General features: G+C 42.8%; 1 protein-coding gene across 4 annotated transcripts in view; it reads right to left on the bottom strand.

Moving 5' to 3' along the window:
- Positions 1 to 12,397, bottom strand: part of ADAM12 (ADAM metallopeptidase domain 12) — a 328,481-nt gene extending 316,084 nt beyond the window's left edge. For all 4 annotated transcript variants that reach the window (XR_012132960.1, XR_012132961.1, XR_012132959.1 and 1 more), the window contains exon 1: positions 12,267 to 12,397. Coding sequence is in view for 1 of the 4 variants with exons in the window: in XM_037011665.2 (XP_036867560.2) it covers positions 12,267 to 12,354 (88 nt within the window). In the remaining 3 variants the exon portion in view is untranslated. The remainder of the gene's footprint in view (positions 1 to 12,266) is intronic.
- Positions 12,398 to 25,292: the final 12,895 nt, after the last annotated feature.

The following is a 25,292-nucleotide window of genomic DNA, read 5'->3' as shown; positions in this document are numbered from 1 at the left end:
AGGTAATAGAATAATTGGAAAGAGATAACAACATATATATATGTCCAAAAGTTTTAAAGACAAAGAAGCACACATAGAAACCACAATGGAAAGTAAGGAAAGGACATTGTTTATGAAAGATCTAGCAGGTTTGAAAAAGCACAAAATAAAGTTTCTATCAATGAAAACGGCATTGTGACATGCAAAGTCCACGGATGGCTTATACAGCCATTTAGACACAGCTCAAGAGAGAATTATGAGAAGGAAGTTTGACTTGGAGACATCACCCAGAATATAAGGCAAAGCGGAAAAGACACACTAAAAGCAGGATGACGGAATAAAGTCCAATTACATATAATCAAAGTTACAAAGAAGGTAATGGAGAAAATGCAAATGAAAGTAAGTGAAGAGATAATGACAAAGAATTTTCTATAACTGATTGGATTCAAAAAGTATAGCAAGGCCACAGATAGAAAAATTAAACATAAATCCATATAGAAAAACACAATAAAGCTACAGAACCATGAAAAAACAAAGAACAATCTTACAAGCAACCAGAGAACTACAGGTTTTGTATAAAGGAGCAATCATTCTACTAAAGGTGTCTCAAGAGTAACAGTAGAGGCCAGTATACAGTTATATCTGCTAAAATACAGTAACTGTCAATGTAGAATCCTATACTTAGCTAACCTAACATCCATAGAAGAGAGAAAACAAACATTTTTCAGGCAAACAAATACAGAGTACCTGCTACTCATAGATCTTCAATGGAATACTCCTTTGATAAGCAGCAGACCAAATGCAGGAGGCAGAAATGGTTTGCAAGAAGCCATGATGGAAAAAAGGAACTGGTTACACTGAATAAATTAAAACAAGCTGGACTATTACAAAGCCTACCCCCCCTACTACTTTCCTGATGAGAGATGTGTTTCCAAATGGTAGAACTAACATGCTGAGCCACAATAATAATAAATGGGGAGAGTGACAAAAGGCATTACAACGTTCTCAGCCCACAGCCTTGTTTGGGGGGAGGCCAGAAATACCCACTGCCTTTATACTTTGTTACCTGAAGTGCAAATGCGATACTACTCAAAATGTGGAAACAGATCAATCACCTCTAAAATAACAGAACTGGAGAGAAGCAAATGTAAATAATCCTTCAGCAATATAGTAAGAGGCAGAAAAGGCAGAAAGGTATCTGAAAATACCAGTAGTAGACAGAAAAAGTGGAGGGAGAGTTCAAAATAATCAAGTCACAATAAACATGAATGAATGAGATGAGTTGGTTAAAAAATAGCAATTATGAAGTCTTAAAAATCCAGACATATTTTATGATACGTAAGGTGTTAATATAATAACATGGAAAAATTGAAAGTAAAGATATAGGAAAAAGTATACCAGAAAAATACTAACCAAAAGAAGGCTGATAGAGTAGAATTTATCTTATACAAATCTGAACACACTAAGTCAACACACTAACCTCAAAAACGTATAATGCAAAACCTGACATAATTATAAGGAGAAATGGAAAATCCATGATTATATTACTTAAAACTTCTCTTAGAAATACTGGACAAAAAATACTCGCCATAAGACAAGCTTTAATCTGACTGACATATCTAGAACCCTATACCCAACACTCAGCACATTTTCAAACACACACGTAATTTTTACAATAACTAACCATGTCTTATAGCTCATAAAGAAAACTTTCAAATACAGGAATCAAGAGGACACAGATCACTTTCTTTGACACCAGTGTCATAAAACCAGGTGTCAATAAAAAAGATCACCAGCCTACTCCAGCATTTGGAAAGTAAAACACACACTCACACACCCATATACATACCAACCAAAATGTGTCTAAATAACTTAGTAACCAAAAATATCATAATGCAAGTTATAGACTGTGTCGGACTGGATGAAGACACAAAACTAAAAACAAGATGTGTGCAACAGTGAGAGCGTAATAGGGGGAAACCACTTTTAGTGGATGTAAAGGAAGAGAAAGGTGATTGAAAATGAAAGAGCTAAGCTTTCAACAGGAGAAGAGAACCACAGAACAGTGGCATACACTCCAAAGGAGATGAAAGAGACAGAATCTAAAGAACAGAGAAAACGTAAAGCCCCCTATCTCCCTTCATGAGGCTAGTCACATAGCTTTTAATGAAACTAAACATAGACATGAGAGACAGGAAAATCAGAGACTGATGTGGGTTATGGACATTGCCCTACAGGAGCTAAAATCTTAGTAAATGAAACCAACACTCTTTTGCAGTTCAGGAAAGAGAGAAGGATTTCTTAAACCAAAGAAAAAGGAAAAATGGACCAATGATAAGAATAATTCAAAGAAGAAACACAAAGAATATAAACACATAAAAAAGAGTCTTAGAGTCTCTAGTAATCAGGAAAATGCCAATCTAAACAATGAAATATCTCACATCCAGCTTGGCAACATTAATTGTCAAAAATGCCAAGTATTTATGAAAACGTGGGTAACCAGAACTTGTTAGAGAACAAGTATGCATATAAAGTGGTACAACCAGTTTAGAAAGCAATAGAATAGAAAGTTGGCATACTGTGTAACTGAACAATTCATTTGTAATAGATCCCTACATCTGATGTAAGGCCAGAGGCCCAGTATCCTTACATCACTGCAATATCACAAAGGTGGGGAAAACAGGTATTCATCAGCAGAGGAGCGCACCATTTACGGTTAGTCATTCAATTAAAAAGAACGAAGCAAGTGCATGTGTCAACATAAGAGTTCAAAAATATATTGATTTTTTAAAAAAGCAAATTGCAGAAGGCTGTTGTATACAGCAGAGGACCATTTAAATAATATTTAAATACAAAAGCAATATCAAATATTGATTAGGGGCATGTCTATACCTGTAAATCCACGACCTTTGGAGTAGTGGTCGCTTCTGCAGTAGAAGCAAGCATGGGATAGGTAGGAAAAATAGGGGATTGTTATAAATATATCTTTAACATTTTTCCCCTTTAAATTTTATAAATCCTGAAGTGTCTACAGTAAAAGTAAAATCTGACGGGCAATAATATGGCTGTTAACTGGTTCTCTATCCTTTTTTTCAACTCCTAAAATATTTCACGTCTTAGAACGGATGATGGGGACCAAATTCTTCTTTAATCATGATCTTTTTCATGATCATACCTCAAATTATATTGAAACTGGCTAAAATGAATTATTTTAGTTTAGAAATTGTCTTTAGTATGCCTACTTCAGGAATACACCTACTCCATAAACGGGAACACAGCTGCACTTTAAGACATAACACAGACTCTAAAATCCCCAAACCATAACCAAAAAATCCACGATTTAAAAAACAGAAACACAAAAGCAAAACCAGGTTCTCAGATGATATCCGGATTCACGTGAGCATAGATCTCATGAGAAACGCTTAACCCCTATCCTGGCTTTAATTACAAATATAGCAAAGCACAAAATACAAGGAATCTTAGGGTCAAATTGTAGACCTGTGCTTACCACGTCCTGCTGAGGGGAAGGCATGTCAGGACATATCAACAGTTACAAGAATGGATCATCTGAACTGATTGGAGCGGGCAAAGCTACCAAGAGGTAGACAGACGGAGGGGCCAGAGTTAGTCTGATGAGACCACCCAATTTTTTAAGCAGTTTCCCAGAAGCTGAGCTCTTACTATAGCCTTGGGATGACATAAAAGCTTAAAGGATAAAAAATATCAATATGATGCTGAATTACTTGGCTTCTCTGCTCCATCTATCAGTTGGAGGCAAGGTAATTGGGTACTAAATAAGGCACAAGGAAGTAGAATTGAAAATGAGCTGGAATAAGCATGAGAACTGAAAGAGCATCTGGCCAGAAGCCATGACATCCAGGGTGCACATTCAGTTGGCAATAACTGAGACCACTGGTAATGTAGGTCAGTGATTGAGATGATTGGTAATGCAAGTCAATGAAGCTTATTTGACTGCATTCCCAGTCTGTATAAAACCAAACCAAATTATAATCTCATTGCTGTAGACATCACAATTATTCTAAACAAAGAGTACATAGATTATAAAATGTTCATCATGGCTAGGTTAAGACCTGGTCCTTGTCATGAGACAGTTTAGAGATAGCACTGCACCCGCCACTTCGCAAATAAGTACTGTTGAGGCCATGGTGTCCTCCTCTGTAGAAGGAGGACAATAATAGGGCCAAATGCAAGGTTTTTCTACAAGGAGTGTGTGAGCAGTGCCTGCAAAGCTCTTAGAACAACTCTTGGCACCAGAACACTCAATAAATCCCTTGTTACATAACTATGTGCTGGTATAAAAACTTCAGGTTTCTTAAAATGCTAAACAAACACACATAAAGAAACAGCTACTAGAAATGCACAGGAACTATTTCCTGAAACATTCTGTCTAGATTATATCAACTTCACGTTCTCAGTCCCAGAAAGCTGATAATTAAAGAATTGTACATACTACAGAGCTACATAATAACACCTCCCAGTGGGCACACAGCCAAAGGGCTATAGGGCTAGCCATTTGGTACAGAAGAAACATCTGAAAATGTTTCTCACACCTGTCTTTGTAAATTAAAGATACTGCAGGAACAACTCGGCTTTATAAGGCCTCTGGAACACTGATACAAACACAAATTATTTTTCTGCAATTTTAATTAGTTCATTATGGCATCATCTACACCAGGAAGAAATATGCTTAGCTTCTTTACATGAAGTAGTTGCATTCCTAAAAACACTTGACAGTTCCCACAGCTGCAATATCTATCTAGTCAGATATATGTTGACTTTGAGTATTTACAGATTTTTAAAAGAAAGTTTTTAAACACTTTAAGAAGGATGTAATTTTTGTAATTTTTGTTTCCACAGGAAGGAACAGAAGGAGCCAAATGACAAATGAGAGAAAGAAAACACGCCTGTATGTAGGGCGTGGTAATAAAAAATCAGGGGGTGACTTCTAAATGTATATGGTAGACGCATAGGTATTTATGTGCTCTGCCTCCTGAAACCCAACACTAAGAAAGAATAACAACAACAATAATAATAACGAATGAGAGAGAAGACAACAGGTAAGAGTGAGCACCAAGGCCGTGGAAGATGGAAGAGGAGAGATGAATGGTTACCTACATAGCAGAGAAGAGCCATCTGGAACCCTGATGCCTGGAAAGGAGGGAAACCATCAAGAAGGTAAAATGGGTGAGCAGAAGCCCAGAAGGGCTTGCGAATGGGAGGTATTGGTCTCCTCTGACAGCCAGTACAGGCTGGGCTGAAAGACTATCCAAAGAGAAGTTAAAGCCCTACGTCCCTTCCAAAGCCAGCAGAGCTAGGTGACTGTCCACCCTCTCCGAGAGACTAGATGTACTGGAGACACTGAAGCCGAGAAGTTCTGTCTTCAGTGATGCTAGGCACAGCTGAGAGTGAGACAGGGACAGACAGGTACCAAACTGAAAACAAAAGGATTGATTAAAAAGCAAAAGGAAAGTAAAGCACACTTAAGGGAGAGTTACCCACTTTAACCCCATTTCTCTTGCTCAGCTTACACACCCTCTAGCCAGGCTTCCCTCTTCTCAGCAGGAGGCTACGGGATGCTTCTTTGGGGAAACTGACCAGCCTAAGAAAAAAAGACATAGACAGTAACATATGGAGTCTCCTGAAAAGAAATATGTGCTTTTTGAAGCACACAGAACCTTCAATCACCTTTTCAGTGTCTCCTCATTAATTATAAACATAAAGCCTAAATTCAGACATTTGAAGAAAGTCAGAGACCGTAACAAATGGGGGTGGGGAAGAATCTCAGAATTAGCAATGAGAATGAGGCAAGCAAAATAATGCTTAATAAAGAATAATTAATACACTCCAAGAGTTCACATAAATCTTGCACCTATAATAAAAAGACAAAAAACATACCCACAAAATGGGGGAATATTCACAGATCAAGAATATTCAATATCTGGTAGCAGAAGTAAATAACTCAAATAGCAGTGTTGGACAATGAAATTAAATTCTCCCAGAAAGCAGAACAAAAACAGAGAGATGAAAAATAGAATTTAAAAAATTAGAGGATGTTTTCAAGAGGTTGAGATATACAGCTAATAGCAGGTATATTCAGAAAAAGTGTGATAAAAAGAGGGAGAAAGAATTGAAGAAATGACACAAGAAAGTATCCTAGAAACTTTACAGCATGAATCTTCAAACTGAAAGGGCTCAGAGTTCCTAGAATGAGTACGGATAAGACCTAGCTAAAGCAAGTCACCATGAATGTACAAATACTAGAGATAAAAGGTGATAAAAGTTCCGGACAGAAAAGGCTACATTTAAAGGATTGAAAGAACGTCATCAAGTTCTCAAGCAACAACAGACATAGAGACAATGAAAAAATGACTTACAAAATACTGAGGAAATAAGACTTCCCCCTTGGAATTTTATACCTAAACAAACTAGCAATGAAGACTAGTATATACATATTTACATGCAAAGTATGGCAGACATTCCAACCTTCTCTTCTTACTCACAGAACTTTGTTTTGTTTGAAACACCAAAGTGTAAGCTAGAAATATTTACTTTTCTATCCTTCCTTGCAGTTAGCAGTGGCCCTATCATGGTCTGGCAGAAAGAAAATCTGCTACAAAGGTTTCTGGAAATGTTTCTGTTTTCCTGACTAAACAGATTTGACTAGCTCTGCTTTTTGCCTTTTCTGCCCTATTACTCCCTGGAATGCAAATATAATGCCAACAGGTATAGCAGCCATCATGGGACCATGAGGCAGTAAAACACAAAGGCAAAGGTCAGCAATTAAGTTGGGCAGATACAAACAAAAGAGCCTGGGTCCCTGACAGTATCTGCGACCTGCTACACCAGCTAATACACGGCTTACTTCACAACCGCTTGTTATACGAAGGTAAAGAAAAAAAAAAACTTTTAAAAGATTTCTGTACAGGCATACCTCATTTTATTGCACTTCACTTTATTGTGTTTCACAGATAATTCATTTTTTACAAATTGAAGGCTTGCAGAAACCCTGCAGTTGAATAAGTCTATCAGCACCATTTCCCCAACAGCATTTGCTCACTTCATGTCTCTGTGTCACATTTTGGCAATTCTCAAGATGTTTCAAACTTTTTCATTATTATAATATTTGTTATGGTCATTTGTGATGAGTGATCTTTGACATTACTATTGCAATTATTTGGGAGCACCATATATCACGCCCATAGAAGACTGAACTTAATTTGTAAATGTGTGTGGGTCAGCCATTCCTATCTCTGCATGTCCCCAGGCCTCCCTATTTCCTGAGACATAACAATATTGAAATCAGGCCAGTTAGTAACCTTACAATGACCTTGAAGTGTTCAAGTAAAAGAAGAGTCACATGTCTCTCACTTAATCAAAAGCTCGAAATGAACAAGCTTAGGGAGGAGGGCTAAGTGGCGCTTACGTTGAAAGTGGAGACAGGCTGAAAGCTAAGCCTGTAGGACCAAACAGTCAGCCGAGGTATGACTGCACAGGAAAAATCCTTGAAGGAAACTAAAAGTATTCCAGTGAATACACAAATGATAAGAGAGAGAAACAGCCTTACTGCTGACGTGGAGAAAGTTTGAGTGGTCTGTTAGAAGATCAAACCAGCCACAACATTCCCCTAAGCCAAAGCCTGATCCAGAGCAAGGCCCTGACTCTCTTCACTTCTGTGAAGGCTGAGAGAGGGGAGCAAGCTGCAGAAGAAAAGTCTGAAGCCAGCAGAGGTTGGTTCGTGAGGTTTAAGGGAAGAAGCCGTCTCCATAACATAAATGTGCAAAGTAAGCAGCTAGTGCTGGTGCAGAAGCTACAGCAAGTTATCCAGAAGATTGACAGAATCCACGAAGGTTGCCGCATTAAACAACAGATTTGCAATGCAAATGAAATAGCCATATGTAGGAAAAAGATGCCATCTAGGACTTTCATAGCTAGAGAAGAGAAGTCAATGCCTAGCTTCAAATCTTCAAAAGACAGGCTGACTCTCTTGTTAGGGGCGAATGCAGCTGGTGACTTTAAATTAAAACCAATGCTTATTGACCATTCTGAAAATTAAATTAAAACCAATGCTTATTGACCATTCTGAAAATCCTAGGGCCCTTAAGAATCAACCTAAACTACTTTGCCTGTTCTCTGTAAATGCAACAACAAAGCCTAGATGACAGTTTATCTGTTTACAACAGAGTTTAATGAATGTTTTATGCCCATTGTTGAGAAATACTGCTCAGCAAAAAAAGATTCCTTTCAAATTATCACTGCTTGTCGACAAGGTACCTGGTCATCCAAGAGCTCTGATGGAGATTTACAACATGATTAATGTCATTTTCATGCTGGCCAACACAAAATCCATTCTTCAGCCCGTGAATCAAGGAGTGATTTTTACTTTCATGTCTTATTTTTTAAGAAATATATTCCAGAGGGCTACAGCTGCCATAGATTGTGATTCATCTGATGGACCTTGACAAAGTAAGTTGAAAACCTTCTGGAAAAGGATTCATATTCTAGATGCCATTAAGAACATCCATGATTCATGGGAAGAGGTTAAAATATCAACATTCACAGAAGTTTGGAAAAAGGGGATTCAAACCCCCATGGATGAGTTTGAGGGGTTCAAGACTTCAGTGGAGGAAGTAACTGTGAATGTGGTGGAAACAGGGAGAGAAGGAGAATTAGAAGTGGAGGCTGAGGGTGGGGCTGAGTTGCTGCACCTCAAGATAAAACTTTAGCAGATGAGGTTCTTGATATGGAATCTACTTTTAATGAACGTGCTGTGAAGACTGATGAAATAATGACAAAGGATTTAGGTAGAATATTACATAAACTTGATTGATAAAGCAGCAGCAGGATTTAAGAGCACTGGCTCCAATTTTTAAAGTTCTGTGGGTAAAATGCATCATGTGCTACTGAGAAATGGTTCATGAAAGGAAGAATCAGTTGATACAAAAGACTTCACTGTTGTCTTATTTTAAGAAATCACCACAGCCACCCCAACCCTCAGTAACCACCACCCTGATCAGTCAGCAGCCATCAACCTCAAGGCAAGACCCTCTATCGGTAAATCCATTTTGACTTGCTGGCAGCTTAGATAATGGTTAGCACTTTTTAGCCATAAAGAATTTTTAAATTAAGGTATATACATTGTTTTTTAGACATTTCATTGCACACTTAACAGACTACAAGATAGTGCAAACATAACTTTTACATGCACTGGGAAGCCAAAAAATTCATTTGACTGGTTTTATTCACTTTATTATGGTGGTCTAGAACTGAATGCACAATATATCTGAGGTATGCCTGTAGTCAGGTTTTCTGTTATTTGAAGCTGAAAGCATTCCTACCAGGTTGTCAAAACAATTTTACCTCCCACAGACCTTGCCTTAGGAAGTTACTAGAAGATGTGCTCCACAAAAACCAGGAATAAAGTAAGAAAGAAAAAGTTATGGTACTCAGAAAACAGGTGATCCAATACAGGAAGGATGCAAGAAGAATTCCCAGCCTCTTGGTAAGAAGAACAGTCCTGAGACAACAGCTGTACCACATGCCTAAAAAGTAACCAGTTTATATTGGAATAGGGGGATATAGGGCTCCAGAAGAGGTAACACCAAGAAAAAATAAATAATGGATAGATTATCTGATGTTTGATCATGTTGAAAGGAATTTAATAGTGCTCCCAGAAACTTTGCATGTAGAGATTGGTATGAAGAGATTGGAAACAAAGCAAACAGTTAAAAGAAAAAAAGCAATTATTAATGCTAGGAACAAAACAGAAAGTTGCAAGAGGGATGAAATGGAACCATTAAACACTGTGTGGCTCAACTGTGAACAATATTTGCAAGGTATTCAAAGCGCAAACATTAAATATTGTTTTTCAAAAATTATGGCAATACTATATTGGAAAGTTGGAAAGAAGAAAAGTCAGTGTGGCTGGGTGAGCAAGGGGGGAGAACGGTAAGAAAGGAGATCATAGAGGAGAACAGGGATTCGGTTATTCAGAGGTTTGGATTTTCTTTCCTTAGCCATGGAAAGCCACTGGAGATTTTTAAACAGGAAACCGGCATGATCCAACTCATGACTGAAAATGATGACTTTGGCTGTGGTCTTGCGAAGAATACTCTGTACAGGGACGGGAGGGAAAGCCAGCAGACTAGTTAGGAGGCTACTACACTAGGGATAAGAGGCTTCTGCAGAAGGGATAAAAGGAATAAAAACGGGTGGCCTGGGTTGGGGAAGACAGGCTTTGAAATGGAGGAAAGTAGATGGACGTGAATATGTTCTGGAGGTCAGCAGCTTATGGAGGGAAAGGGATGACTCAGGGATGACTTACCATGCGTCAGCATGAGGCATCTGGGGAAGCAGAGGGTGTTATTACTGAGTTGGGAAGGCTGGAGGAGAGGAATGGATTCAGCAGTAGAGGGCTTGGGCTTTAGGATTCTATTTTGGACCTGTGGGGGCTGAGATGCTGAAGGGTACCACATAGGCAATTGATTTGGGGCTCTGGTAACACACAGAGAGACAAAACCCAGAATAAACTGCCTTCAACCAGCAGTAATTCCTCCTTTTCTCTTGCCAACACAAAGTAATGTTTCATTATATACTTGGATTTTTAAGCAACCTCAATGCTATGATTTGGGTCACTGATTAAGACTTGATACTGAGATCTGGAATACACAAGCAATGAATTCTGAGCTATCACAACATGTAACCCATTCAGAGTGATTAGGCCTAGCTGGTTTTCTGTTTTGAGTCATATTCATTCTAAGGAGAAATTCTCTCCGCCAAAGCTATGGTCACAAAATAACAGAAGTCATCCCCTCCATGAAATAATTTCCCATGATTAGCTTGATTTAGTAAACATTTTCCTCAAAAACTATAACATTATCCATGTTCAGTGGACTTCTGTTTATGTGTATAGAGCATTTGCCAAGTTAAAGACCACCTCAGGCACGCTTGGAGATTGCTTCCGTTTTTAAAAGCTCTTTCTCAATAAAACATTCGAAAGGACCAATTTGCACAAAAGCCTTTCAAAGCCCTTTTGACTACTGTTATTCTCATTTGCAGGTCCTAGAATCCTTAACCAAACAGCAGTATTCTTTCTTGGCTTTCTCCTTTCCTCTTACTGCTTTGTGCTCTCCTTTTCTTTAATCATTAATTCCCAAATTGGTCTTCTGCTGTGTGGATGTTAACAAGAGCTGGGTTTTAGCCACATTACAGTAGATGCAGGGGGGTAGGGGGGAGTGGCAATTGCAAAACAAAACGTATCATAAAATGGTAACAGTTATTTATTGGGGCCAGTTGTTGAAAACTCAATCTGTTACATGGAACCATAGAAATGCAGAGTCGGAGGCCAAGGCAAGTCACTCACTGATGGACCCACAGCGCCTCCAGCGGCAAAAAGAGAGCGACGGCGACCGCGGGAAGCTTCCGAATTTTTAAAAGGCACCTGCTGGGTGAGTCCTCATTACGCAAAAAGAAAGGATCCACAGGTGCATCAGGTTAAGGACATGCAACTCGGGAAAATCTAAATCTGTAAAACAGCTATAATACCCACACTTTAGTTTAACTTCGAAATGAGCTGTCGCTTAACACAAGATTGACTTATGCTATTATGTATAGCCAGGAAACTGACGGGAGGGGAGGGAGGCGGAAAAATTCGGCTAAAATTTGGCCGCCGCTGACAGCTAGGAAGCGAGGGTTAGAAAGCTGTAGTAGGTAAGAGTTAAAAAAAAAATTTTTTTTTAAAGGTGACCGTTATGGCACGCAGCAGTCACACCTCCAGAGAAGGGACCCACCTGCGTGGTTCTGTGCATCACCTGCGTGACTATGCGCGCCCCCTCACCCCCACCCCGCTGAGGGTATCCTGGAGGGGGCATAAGTTTGAAGGAGACCTACTCCAGAACCTGGGGTGGGGGGATTCACTAAGGGACAGGGTCAGTAAAATGACCCGAGGCGCATCATCCCAGGCGGGCGACACGTGTAACTGTCAAGACAGCCGCCCTGCCCAGCGACATCCGAGAGGGGAGGGGACGCTGGGGCAGCCGCGAGGCTGTGCCGTCCGGGCTCCGCGCTGGCGGCTGCAGGCTGCCGGGCCCCCAGCCAAGCGCTCCCTCCTTCCCCAGGACCTGGCACCTGAGGAGGGCGTCCTCTCGCGCCGGAGCCCGTCCCCTGGGCTCCGCAGACGCTCCCGGGGGCGCCGCCGGTCCGGGCAGCCCCGCCACTCGGCACCCCCCTCCCTCCAGTACCGCACGAGGTGCATGGGGACGGCGACTTACCGCGGGCGGCGGGGGGCGCCAGCAGAGCCGCGGCCAGGGCGAGCAGGAGGGCGCGGGCCGGGGGCGCGGGCGGCGGGCGCGCGGCCATGGGCGCGGGCCTGCGGCGCCGCAGCTCCCGGGGCCGGGCGGCGGGCGCTGCACCAGCTCACGCGGGCGCCCGGCAGGGACTCGGCTGCGAACGCCTCGCGCAGCGCCCGCGCCGCCGAGCAGCGAGTCTAGGCTTTCATTTTTTAAAAAAAGTTTTTCCCCGTGTGTGCGTGTGCGCGCGCGCGCTGTGCTGGCACGAGCCGGCCTTGACCGTTGCAATAAACGAGCAAACTGTCCGACTTGGCCCGGCGACGAGAAGATCGTCAGGCAGAGAAGGCAGGCCTGTGAAATGGATCCACGGCCAACAGTCACCGTGCTCATTACCACGGAACAAATTATCTTCTCCCCCGCACCCCGCCCGGCGGCGGCGTCCCGCGGGTCCTAGAGACCGCTCGGGGTGCCCGCCAGGGTCCCGCCCCGGGTCGGCGCTCGCCCACCGGGCGGCTAGCGGCTGGGCGCCTCCCGGGCCATGCGCCCCGGCGGCACAGACGTGGCTCGGTGGCGGCGCAGGCGTCCGGAGCGCACCTCCCGCCCCAGGATGATGTGGCCGCGGGGCCCGGGGCGCCCGGCTGCCAAGAGCACACGCGCTGCACGGTCCAGCTTTCCAGTCTGAGGCTGGAAATGATGACTCGGCGGCTCGCTCCCGGCTCGCCGGGAACCCGCGGAACGTGGGTAGCATGTCTGGAAGGCTGTCAGGAGCCCAGGCCCGTCCCCTAAACCCCCAAACGGACATCTTGGGCCTGAGAAATAAACGTGGACTCGCAGGCACGCGACCTCTGGGCATCGCGCTTTTGCTGTATTGCTTTAGGTTTTATGACGGCGGGTTGACTCATTTATTTTCCACGGCAAAGACTCAGTAAAGTGTGTCCGGCGGTGTTGCCCAAACTTCCCCGATCTGTGTTTGCCTCTTAAAAATACAGATTCCCGGCCACCCTCCCATGCCTTTGGAATGAGAGTTTCCAGGTCGCGGAGCCGGGAAGAGCCAGGTGTTTGGGAGACACCAGTGAAGTGAATGGGAATCCTTCTTCCTCCTCCCCTTGGCAGCCTGGCAGGGCCATAGTCTCAGGTTTTGTAAGAGGACTTGGCGCTCTTGGAGCCCAGCGCTGGATCCATCAGGGGTGGTTTCCACCACCCGCCTTGAGGGCGATGGTGATTCCCATCTCGGGGACCTGCAGAACCGGGGGATTAATGCAGTAATACCACCCCCACCCGGACTGATAAACTCAGAATCTCCTAAAATGGGCCGAGCCTGCAGTTTTCAAAGCCCAAGTGATTCCACTGTGCGAATCTTAGGTATCTGTCCTGTGGCGTCCCCCAGGTCTGACAGAGACCCATTCCAAGAGGCGGTAAGCCACCCTTTGGGGAAACTCCCCTCTTTACCACATCTTCCTACTGGAAAGATACTTATTCTATCTCCTTCCCATCCCCAGGTCTTTGCAGTGTTCCTTCCCGAGAACCAGGTCAACCCTCTTCTCAACCAAGTGCAGGCCTTTGTTCAAAAAAAGAAAAGCACCCCCTCTTGGTGCCAGGACATCTCAACACTCCACCTGGAAACATGGCCCAGTCTGAGCCCCCGTTTAAACCCAGCCCTACTGCTTATGCCTCTGCTGCCTTCTTTGTCCATTCATTCCCACCATCAGCAGAGCCTCAATGTGAAACGCCTCCTGCCTTCAAAGACTTTTCTGTTCGATAGGACAGACTAATAAATCATGACTATTGCACTGTGTGAGCTGGTTACTCTACCTATTTCATAATCATTCAGTGGTTTGTTAACTACATTATTACATATTTCACATGGGAGTATTGTGCCAAAATGCTTTCTATGCATTGTTTCATATTAAAATCCTGAATATGTAGATAATACGTAGGTAAAATATATAAAGGTAAGTAGCTTTCCCATGGTGGCAGGACCAAGAAGTAGGCGCCAGGCCACACGGCATGGTTGAAGACACAGACAGTGACTGTCTTTAGCTGTGACTTCCAAGCTTCAGGCTCAGCACCTGTTAAGTGAAAGTAAAAGCCACACCTCCCAGGTAGTGGTGAGCATTTAAAGAGCTGATGCAATGCCTTCCCCACCCCAGGGATTCCTGACGCTGCTTAAGAATTCAAATCTTCTGGAATGTACACTGGAAATTCTTATTAGGAAGAGTTGGAAAGGCCAGTTTTTGCAAGCGCTCAAGTGGTTCTGATTCTTGGGTTCCATAGAACCTTCAGAAATACCACCCAAGAGAATTAAAAACTGTTTTCTTTGAGGTCAATGGGACAGACTAGCTTTAGAATGAGTCCAGCTGCTGCACTTGAATTTTTCTTGATACCAGATCTTTCCTGATTGCATCTTCAGTCTTTCTGACTGGTTAAATTGTTTATTCATAATGGACCTCATATGTGCTGTGCACTGGCTGGGGCTGTAATGCACTTTCTCTCCTAATGATCCATTTCTTTTCATTCTTTAATATTCAGCTATCACTCTTGACTGTAGAAGTCTGATTTTTTTTTTTTTTTTGCAAAGCCTGGAAGTTGCAAACCTCTCTCCAAGATCTAAATCTGCCCCAAGACTATTCTAGGTTTGTTTTTGACTAAATGGAACAAAACAGCCGATGCAGGGGAAAAAGACAGGAAAGAAAATCATAGAAGCCGCAACGCCTGGTTTCTTAACCGTCTGGTTCCCCACCTCCATGAAGCAAGGAGTCTGGGCTGACACCTTATCCGTAAAGACTTCACGCTCATCCATAACAACCAGCTAGGCAGAGACAGAATCTTACGTCCGGCAGATGGTTGGCCTTTGGAGGGGAGTCCTGCCTGCCCCTTCACAGGAAATGGGAGCTGACATGGCATTCAATACTGGATTGTTAGGTAATGGTATGGGGTCAGAGGCCAGGATCTGCTCATTAAAATTTCAGATAGATGGCTTGTTGTCCCTTCCTTTCCAGAAGAATTGACCTTTGCAATGCCTTTTCCTGTGTGCTATTTTTATTTAACAGCCTGGGCATTCACAATGAACAGGGCACTTACTACTTATCCAACCTCACATTTGGCTCAACCTACTTTGACTATGAACAGATGAAAAACGGAGGTGGATTTTCCTAAGCCAGGGATTCACAGGCAGCCACGCCTGATTTCTGCAGTAAGGAAAGGGCCAGTCTCCCTGCAGCTTGACCTATTGATGGGGCTTCAGACACACGCTCACAGAACAGCTTTTATCTATCACAGCACAGTTCCCAAGGCTTGCTGCAAAAGTAAACAAACACAACTGCCCCATGATTAAGATTCATGGAAATCTTTTTAATTCCATCTCTTGAAGAGATGGAAATTCACGATGTTGCCAGACTGCAAGAGCCTCCAATCCGTCCTGCTTTTCACGGACCTCTCTCTCCAGGAACCCATGCCTCACTTCAAGAGGCTTCTTTCTCACTTGTCCCTTCTCGAACCCTGAAGAAAGAAGGATGCTTTTGGGAGATCGGGGACTCACGGATGCTCTGGGTCAGAAAGGACATGATGGTCACTTGGCCAACTTAGTTGGCCACCCCCATCTATACTCATCTGTGTCATCCTGACAACTGCCCATCCAGCTCCCCTTTGTATACCTACTGTGATGGTGAACTCATTACCTCCCAAGAGAGCCCATGTGTAAGTAAAACAAGCGACTGACAGCCCACAGGCACAGAGAGCCACTGCCACAGCCGGAACACCAGCTGTGAGACAGGTCCTGGCTGCATGCACCTGTCCCTTCCCACTGTGGCTGGGCCAGGCTGAACGCAAAGGCAGTGCTCAGAGAGAAGCAAGCAAGGAGTCTCACAAACAAACATGAACTCACATGACCAAAGCATTGAAGATCCTCCTTCATTCAAAAAGTAAGGTTTAATCTCCCTGCCTTTTTATGCGGGCTGGGCTTAGAGACTCCTTCTAATGAATACGATACAGCCAAAGTGCCCAGACCATGGAAGACATAACACAGATCCCTCTCTCCAGGGGAAGTCAGCTGCCCTGTGACGAGACCCTCACACAGCCCAATGGGGTAGAACTGAGGTGGGAAACTTGGGTCTCCTGCCATCACCACGGAACGAGCCCTCTGGGAAGTGGATCTTCCAGCCACTGACACATTTTCTGCTGCTGACAGCACACGGCAATATCTGACTGCAAACTTCTGCAAGACCTGGAGGCAGACCTGCTAAGCTATTCCCAAACTCCTCACCCACAGGAACTGCATGAGATAATGAATATTTGTTGTTTTGAGCCAAAATGTTTGTTATTTTGGGTGGGGGGTAATTTATTAGGCAGCAATAGATGACTAATACACATTTAATAAAGCAAACATTCCATTTCTCTGTTTATTCTAGCTTGCAAGGATTCCTGATCATTTCACTATCAAGGGCACTCCTCCCCCTTCTGGTACGACCTTTGAATATGAGTGATAGATTGGTGGTCATAGGTCCCAGTTATGACCCAGCGTCCTTATCAACAGCACACCCCATTCACTCTCACAAGCATCCCGGTTTGCTAGCAAACTGCACCATTATCCTATCTGTAGATAAATACGTCTTTTAAATGGTGTTTTGGGTCCAGGAGTGGAAGGCAGACACTGGCTTAGTCCTATGTCCTGACTCAGTTCCTTCTGTGAATGATGGTTGAATGCGTAACTGAACTCACAGTGATAGACAATGAGCGTGGTAACAGCCATGACAACTAACTCTCCAGGGGGATGGAGTTTCAGAAGGTTCTCTGAGTATTTTCCCTGCATGGTCAGCCAGTCATGCAGTGATCTGATCTAAACTGCCACTTCCGGAGGCTGTAAGACATTTTTTACCAGGTGCCAAAAAACCTGCGGGCATTTGCCGGGGACTATATCTTGAACACATCAAAGAGGAAATGCGATTTAAAGTCGTGCCTGCTCTTGCATGGAGAGACCCACCAGAGAGAGCAGAGGTTGGCCACTCACTCCTCAGGTTTCTGCTCCAAAAAGATGCATGGGTTCCCAGAAGCCAGGACAGCTGGGGTTGGTGGGACTCCGGCGACAGGCCAGGCCTCCCTCCCTAGTCCCTGGCAGGTTTCTCCCGGGGACAGAGGCCAGCTCTATCTGATAATAATTCCGAGGAAGCCCATTCCAAGATGTGTACACATTTATGGAACTCCTTCTTTACCTGATGTCTCTTGTGGCAAATTAGGCCATTTGCCTTTTATTCTGTGCTCTTGAAATGGGAATATAACTGGAGACTGGCCCCTCTTCATGTACTTGAACATGGTTCACATTTTGTCTTTACTGTTTCAGGCAAATCAACCCCAATTTCTTTAACTTGCCTCTTGGGTCCTATTCTTGCTCTCTTTAATCATGATTTCTGCTTTCCTTTGGACCCTCTCCAGTTTCTTGATTTCTCTGAAACCGGGGAGGCTAAGTGCGGCCATAGAGCTCCAAGAAGGGTCTGGGTGAGGCCACTGGAAACAGAGGCTGGTTTCCTGGGCCTGGTGTATCGGTGGTGAAGTTATTCTGTGGCTGAAACTTTAACTCCTCTTCGGAGGTCTGGCCTAGTGTCCCCTTTGGAGGTGAAGGAGCAATTCTGGGTGCTTCTAGGGGGTTGGCTCCTCTGATATGGATATGTTTGGACCTCCATCCCATGCACTACACGGCCTCGTCAGGGCACATGTGGCCTCCTTCTGCTCTGTCGTTATTTCAGCCCACTTCCTGGGCCTCAGTTCTCTGTGCTCCCTTATGGGCACTTCCATGCAAGGCTCATTTCTCCCTTTGATTCTTTGACAGATATGGGCAGAAAAACCACCTCAAATGTCTAGGGCCAGGGGTCTGTTGTGTTCCTTCCACACTCACCTCTGGTCTAGGGTCTGATGCAGCTTTAGTTTTTAGCAGGAACCAAGCACTTCACATTTGCACTGCATTCTGCCCAGCAGCACCCCGCTGCTGGTAAGCCTCCCAACGCCTATCAGGAGAAAGCACACCGCAGCCTCCCTGGCTATAAGCACCACCAGCATTCCTTTCCCCAGGCATTCTTATGCCATACTCACCAGCTATTTATCAGCTTTCTTTGTCCTAGCTAGGCTGGGCTGCAAAATAAAGAAGAGAAGTTGAACAACATCACCAGAATTCCTTTCTCTATCTTGTGCTACAGGATGAGGACACAGATAACAGCCCCTGTTCTCATGACCCCTAGTTTTGTGATACAGAAAATGGCTCTGAGCCTACCTAAAATCGTCAGGACAGCCAGCTTCCCTCCTGCATCTAATCTACTGCGCCCCAGGCCTCCACGATCTCATCAGACCTCATCCAAACCTATTCATGTTCAGGAAATGGAGGTTCCAAGAAGTGAGCTGCCTGTGAACACAAAACTTGAAGCATCAGGCTTACCACTTTGTGCTACAATTACTGTTTCACAAGCCTGTCTGCTTTACCAGACAGGGAGCCCTTTGGAGGTAGGGACCCTTGACATATCTGATATGCCAAGCCTAGCCCCAAACCTGGCAAAAAGAAGGGAGAGCAGTTTCTGGTTGACCGGATAAATGAACCAATGTGTGACCATGTTCCCACTTGGGCCATTAAGACTTTTCTTCTCTATGCAGCTTTCCATTCCAGATTCAAGGAAAGTGATTCCATGTAAGTGTATTTATTGCTGAATTCCAAGAAGATAAGTGGGCAATATTTCATTTCTTTCCCAAACCATTCTCCCAATAACTTCCCTAATTATTCCAGTTAAGGCCCATTACCATTGCAAATAAAGTTAGAACTGATTCCACAGAGCTAGCAATCTGTACCAGGATGTCTTTTATTTTCTAAAATCCTCCACTTTTAACTAAGTCTGTTACTTTTAGTACTATTTTTAACTTTAATAGAAATAAAATAAAATTCTTTTAAAGCTCCAAACAACCTCAAACTGTTTTGTTCTGGTAATCAGACAATGAATAAAGATTGTGGTTACTTGGAGATATTGCCAACAATGGAAAAAATAAGTAAGAGCGTGAGTCAGAATGATGTGAAACCAGAAAGGGGTGTTGGTAATAACTCAGAAAGTCACATAGAAGATCACAACATCAAATTTGATGGTTTCTAAAGATTATAATCTCATCTATTAGAGAGGCCCTTCCACCAGGTAGGGTGCCAAGATACGTTACAAATGCTAGTCTTGGGAAATCAAAATCCTGCACCACCTGGAAAATGCTACCTCTCTTAGGGGCAGGATGTAGGCAGTCTCCTGTGCAATATGGAAAAATGACCCACAGTGGTGAGGAGGTACTGTACCATTAAAGAGGAGACCATCACAATAAGGTAAGAACCAGTCCTCCAGCCCAATCCTATAGGCACATCTCCAGCAGCACAGACAGACAACCGCATCCCTCTGGGTGAGACTGACATGCACTTTGACTCGATGTCCAGTTGCCTCACGTTGGAGTACCAGATGCATGAGCCAATACTGCGGTTTGGCTATTCAAAACCAGCCACTCCTTCACCTACCTACAGAGGGAAGAAAGTACTCTTACCCAACGCTGTGTTGGGCTTCTTAATGACCATCAGGCCTAAATGTGGTCCTGATGACCAGCAACCATGGTCTCCATTCTAGAGGTGACCATCCTGGAGAAAAAAGATGCATGCGGTCAGCACTGGCGACCCCCCAGAAATGGTCTTTCAGGCCTGAACAGAACAGGCATTGAGGTCTAAACAGCAAATCTTTCTAGAGCTGAACCCCACTTCCTTCTTCTGCTTAGATTGATGGCAATTGACCTATTTCACAGCTCTCTTTGACCTACTTTTGAGTTCTATTTTGGTAAGTGACACAAAAGTCTCTTGTATTCCTGCAGAAGAAACAGAGGAAGAAACACACACACAGGCATGTGCATCCAGACCCCCAAAATCAAGGTCGTCGTGATTTTCCACCAAAGAGCATTTGTTTTCTGTCACAAAAAAAAAAAAAAAAAAAAAAAATTGTCAGAAAGCACTTAAAGTGTCCATGGTGCTTTCAGAAGTTAAAAATACATCTGTTAGAGAGGACAAGTAGTGATTCTACAACATTTTGCTATGCTGATGGACAGTGACTGTAATGTGGTTTTTAGGGGGGACTTGGTATAGGGGAGAGCATAGTAAACATAGTATTCTTCATGTAAGTGTAGATTAAAGATTAAAAAAAACAGCAGTTCCTGTGTGCTGACCTCCAATGAGTTCTACACAGTGGTATAGAGGGCATGTCAAAGTGTGGGCAAAGGGTCTGTTTGTTTCTATGCAGAAGGTCAAGGCCTAGCTTGGCTACCCAGAAAATGAACTAAGATACGATATGAGGAGGAGCTTCCGGCATCAGCACTCTCTGGAGGACTCGTGCCGGGGGATAATCATCAAAAAGCCTCCACAGGGATCCGGGTGATGCTGCGGTCGTGGCTGCGTCCACCCCACCGCTTCCTGGACTTGCCATTGGAATGAGGAGGGAGATGTCTTGGCTGGCATGTGCATACAGTGAGACAACGAATTTGACCGGATCTGTACTGTTGGAACTCAACCAGGAGTTGGGAGGGGTGCAAGGTGTAGCGTTCCAAAATCTTATGACTATAGACTATCTATGGTTAAAAGAACGTATGGGATGTGAACAGATCCCAGAAATGGGTTGCTTTAATTTGTCCGATTTATCTCAGACTGTTCAAGTACAGTTGGACAATATCCATCATATCATAGACAAATTTTCACAAATGCCTAGGGTGCCTAACTGGTTTTCTTGGCCTCACTGGAGATGGCTGGTAATTATAGATTTGCTTAGTTTATGTCACCGTATTCCTATTATGTTAATATGTGTGTGCAAGTTAGTTAGTAGTTTAAAATCTATACATGCTTAAGGTACTATACAAGAAGATATGTCAAAGAAATAATCAATCCTCCCATGTTTTCTTCCATATGCTACCTCTATAGCTTTTCTTCTTCCTTCCTAATTATAACCCTTAAATAGAATTCATACCTCATATCGAATTTACCAAGCATCATAATTCCTCCAGGTGGTAAAGATACCTCGAGACAAGTGCTGGGCATAGAAGCCACAGGGCATAAATCTGCAAAGAAGTAAAAAGCTAACCTTTTCAAACAATATGGCTTCTCTCTCACTTACCAACTTTACATTTCCCTGTATGGCCCCGGAAGATGACTGGTTGGCCAGAGACGGGTAAGATTCCTCAAGGGAGGAACAACCTAAGACAGGCACAGTCGCAGGGGGGCCATCAGGTGAGAAATCGGGGAACAACAGTGGTGAAGCTTAGAACCTCACTCCCCCCTGTTTTGAGAGAAAGCCTCTGCATCTGTGGATGTTTTATTACCCTTGTCTAGCTCGGATTAGCACATAGTCTACAGGCACACACCTGATCATCTACAATTGCTCTCTTGCAACACTAAACTGTTTTCTAACTTTATCTCGCATCTACCTACCACTTCAGCATTTTATTAAAAATAAAAAAAATAATAATAATAAAGGGAGAAATGTGGGATCCACATATAAATCAAGTATAAAAATCAAATGAATATTCATATTTGACCTGATTGTTTATAGTTCATAATGCGTGATCAAAACCGAAAGTTTCTGTGATGACTGCCCTTGCACTGTTCACCATGTAAGAACTTACTCACTATGTAAGGATTCGTTCACCATGTAAGAACTTGTTCTTTATGCTTCAGAAGATTGGAGACTGACGAGAATTAGGCTTGAGATGGATTAATGATTGTGCATTGAGCATTGACCCCCCTATACAGAATTTTATTGTTGTTAACAACCATTTGATCAATAAATATGAGAGATGCCCTCTCAAAAAAAAAATACATCTGTTAATTTAGTAGATGCTGAGTTTCTGGTCAAACACCTGCATTGTGGTGTCATAGCCTGTTGGTGGGAAACCCCTCTGAGTCAGGGCAGATCCAGATGCAAATGCTCCTCTGAAAACCCCCCCTGCTTAGTGTCCCTTCAATCGGAAGTTGTGTATCTGAGTTGTTACCCCACAGTTAGTTGGTGGAATGAAAATGGCATATCTGTATTGCAAGAGAGAATTAGTCTGGATAGCAGATGATCAAACATCCAGGGCTCAGGTGTTCATATTGGCTTGCGTAACAGTGCTGCTGTGGTGAACACCACAACTATTTATTGAGCCCTTATGATGGTCCAAGCACCTCCCATGTCTTCTTTACAAACTTCCCCATTACCCTGTAAGGTATATTTTAGTTCCCCTTTTACAGATGAAAAACTAAGGCTCAGTGATATTGAATAAACGACTCAAGAGCTCACAACTGCTAAGTAGAGAACCACACTGGGGCTCACACCCAGGTCTGCCTAATTCCTGAGTCTGCGCTTTTTTGCCTCTGAACAGACTGGCTCTTATAAAAGCAGGTTCCACCCAGATTTGGACTTAAATCCTGTGATTACCCCATTGCCAATAAACCATTTGGTTTCTGTCCCTTACCCCCTATAAAATGGGAGCACTCTTTAACACTGATAGATCGTTAGGTCAATTAAAGTTGGAAAGATGTTAAATGCAATGTGGTATCCTTATCAGATCCTGGAGCAGAAAAGGACAAATGGAAAGACTGGTAAAATCCAAATGAAGACTAGAGTTTAGTTAACAGCAACGTACTAATGCTGGTTTCCTTGTTTTGACAAATGTACCATGTTATTTTAGATGCTGGGTGAAGGTATGAAAGAACTCCCTGTACTCTCCTTGTAACTTTTCTGTAAATCTGAAATTATTCCAAATTCAAAAGTTTTTAATTTTTTTTAGGGTTCAGTTCCAGCTGATTTTATTTTCTTCTCAAAAAAGGTTACTTATAATAAACCTAACCAAGGAAATGAAAGACCTCTACCCTGAAAACTGTAAGACACTCTTAAGAGAAATTAAAGAGGACACTAACAAACAGAAACTCATCCCATGCTCTTGGCTAGGAAGAATTAATATTGTCAAAATGGCCATCCTGCCTAAAGCAATCTACAGATTCAATACAATGCCTATCAAAATACCAACAACATTCTTCAACGAACTGGAACAAATAGTTTAAAAATTCATATGGAATCACAAAAGACCCCGAATAGCCAAAGTAATACTGAGAAGGAAGAATAAAGCAGGGGGCATCTCACTTCCCAACTTCAAGCTCTACTACAAAGTCACAGTAATCAAGACAATTTGGTACTGGTACAAGAACAGACCCACAGACCAATGGAACAGAATAGAGAGTCCAGATATTAACCCAAACATATATAGTTAATAAATATATGATAAAGGAGCCATGGACATACAATGGGGAACTGACAGCCTCTTCAACAGCTGGTGTTGGCAAAATTCAACAGCTACATGTAAGAGAATGAAACTGGATCATTGTCTAACCCCATACACAAAAGTAAATTTGAAATGGATCAAAGACATGATTGAATGTAAGTCATGAAACCATAAAACTCTTAGAAAAAAACATAAGCAAAAATCTCTTGGATATAAACATGAGCGACTTCTTCATGAACATATCTCCCCGGGCAAGGGAAACAAAAGCAAAAATGAAGTGGGACTATATCAAGCTGAAAGCTTCTGTACAGCAAAGGACACCATCAATAGAACAAAAAGGCATCTTACAGTATGGGAGAATATATTCATAAATGACAGATCCGATAAAGGGTTGACATCCAAAATATATAAAGAACTCATGCACCTCAACAAACAAGAATCAAATAATCCAACTAAAAAATGGGCAGAGGAGCTTATATTAAAAAATAAGACAGTTCTCCAAAGAAGAAATTCAGATGGCCAACAGACACATAAAAAGATGCTCCACATCACTAGTCATCAGAGAAATGCAAATTAAAACCACAATGAGATATCACCTCACACCAGTAAGGATGGTTACCATCCAAAAGACAAACAACAACAAATGTTGGCGAGGTTGTAGAGAAAGGGGAACGCTCCTACACTGCTGGTGGGAATGTAAACTAGTTCAACCATTGTGGAAAGCAGTATGGAGGTTCCTCAAAAAGCTCAAAATAGAAATACCATTTGACCCAGGAATTCCACCTCTAGGAATTTACCCTAAGAATGCAGCAGCCCAGTTTGAAAAAGACAGATGCACCCCTATGTTTATCGCAGCACTATTTACAATAGCCAAGAAATGGAAGCAACCTAAGTGTCCATCAGTAGATGAATGGATGAAGAGGTGGTACATATACACAATGGAATATTACTCAGCCATAAGAAGAAAACAAATTTGCAACGACATGGATGGAGCTAGAGGGTATTATGCTCAGTGAAATAAGCCAGATGGAGAAAGACTAGTACCAAATGATTTCACTCATCTGTGGAGTATAAGAACAAAGAAAAAACTGAAGGAACAAAACAGCAGCAGAATCACAGAACCCAAGAATGGACTAACAGTTACCAAGGGGAAAGGGACTGAGGAAAGTGGGTGGGAAGGGAGGGATAAGGGGTGGGGGTAAGAAAGGGGGCATTATGATTAGCATGTATAATGTGTGCGGTGGGGGAAAGGGGAGGGCTGTGCAACACAGAGAAGACAAGTAGTGATTCTACAGCATCTTACTGCCCTGATGGACAGTGACTGTAATGGGGTGTGTGGGGGGGACTTGGTGATGGGGGAAATCTAGTAATCATAATGTTCCTCATGTAATTGTAGATTAATGATACCAAAAAAAAAGTGCTTAGTACAGTGCCTCTCACGTAGTAAAACTTAAAGAAATTTAGGAATTACAATAAATTGTTAAATTAAAAAAAAGGTTACTTACAGAAGGTATGAAAGTTTCTATCTTTAAAAAATTACATCTAAATATCTAAAAGGAAAAATGTGGAAAAACAGTATTTTTGTCCTGTGGTTTCTGATTGTCGAGACTTGAACAGAGCATTTATTATTGGCTGAACAGATATGTAGACTAATACTTTCCACTTATACGTCAATGCATTAGGATTAATAAACATATTTAAATAAATGTGTTT

The sequence above is a fragment of the Manis javanica genome, chromosome 7, assembly GCF_040802235.1.
Source record: "Manis javanica isolate MJ-LG chromosome 7, MJ_LKY, whole genome shotgun sequence".
NCBI lineage: Eukaryota > Metazoa > Chordata > Mammalia > Pholidota > Manidae > Manis > Manis javanica.
The sequence above is the reverse complement of the archived record's forward strand: the minus strand, read 5'-3'. Positions and strand labels throughout refer to the sequence as shown.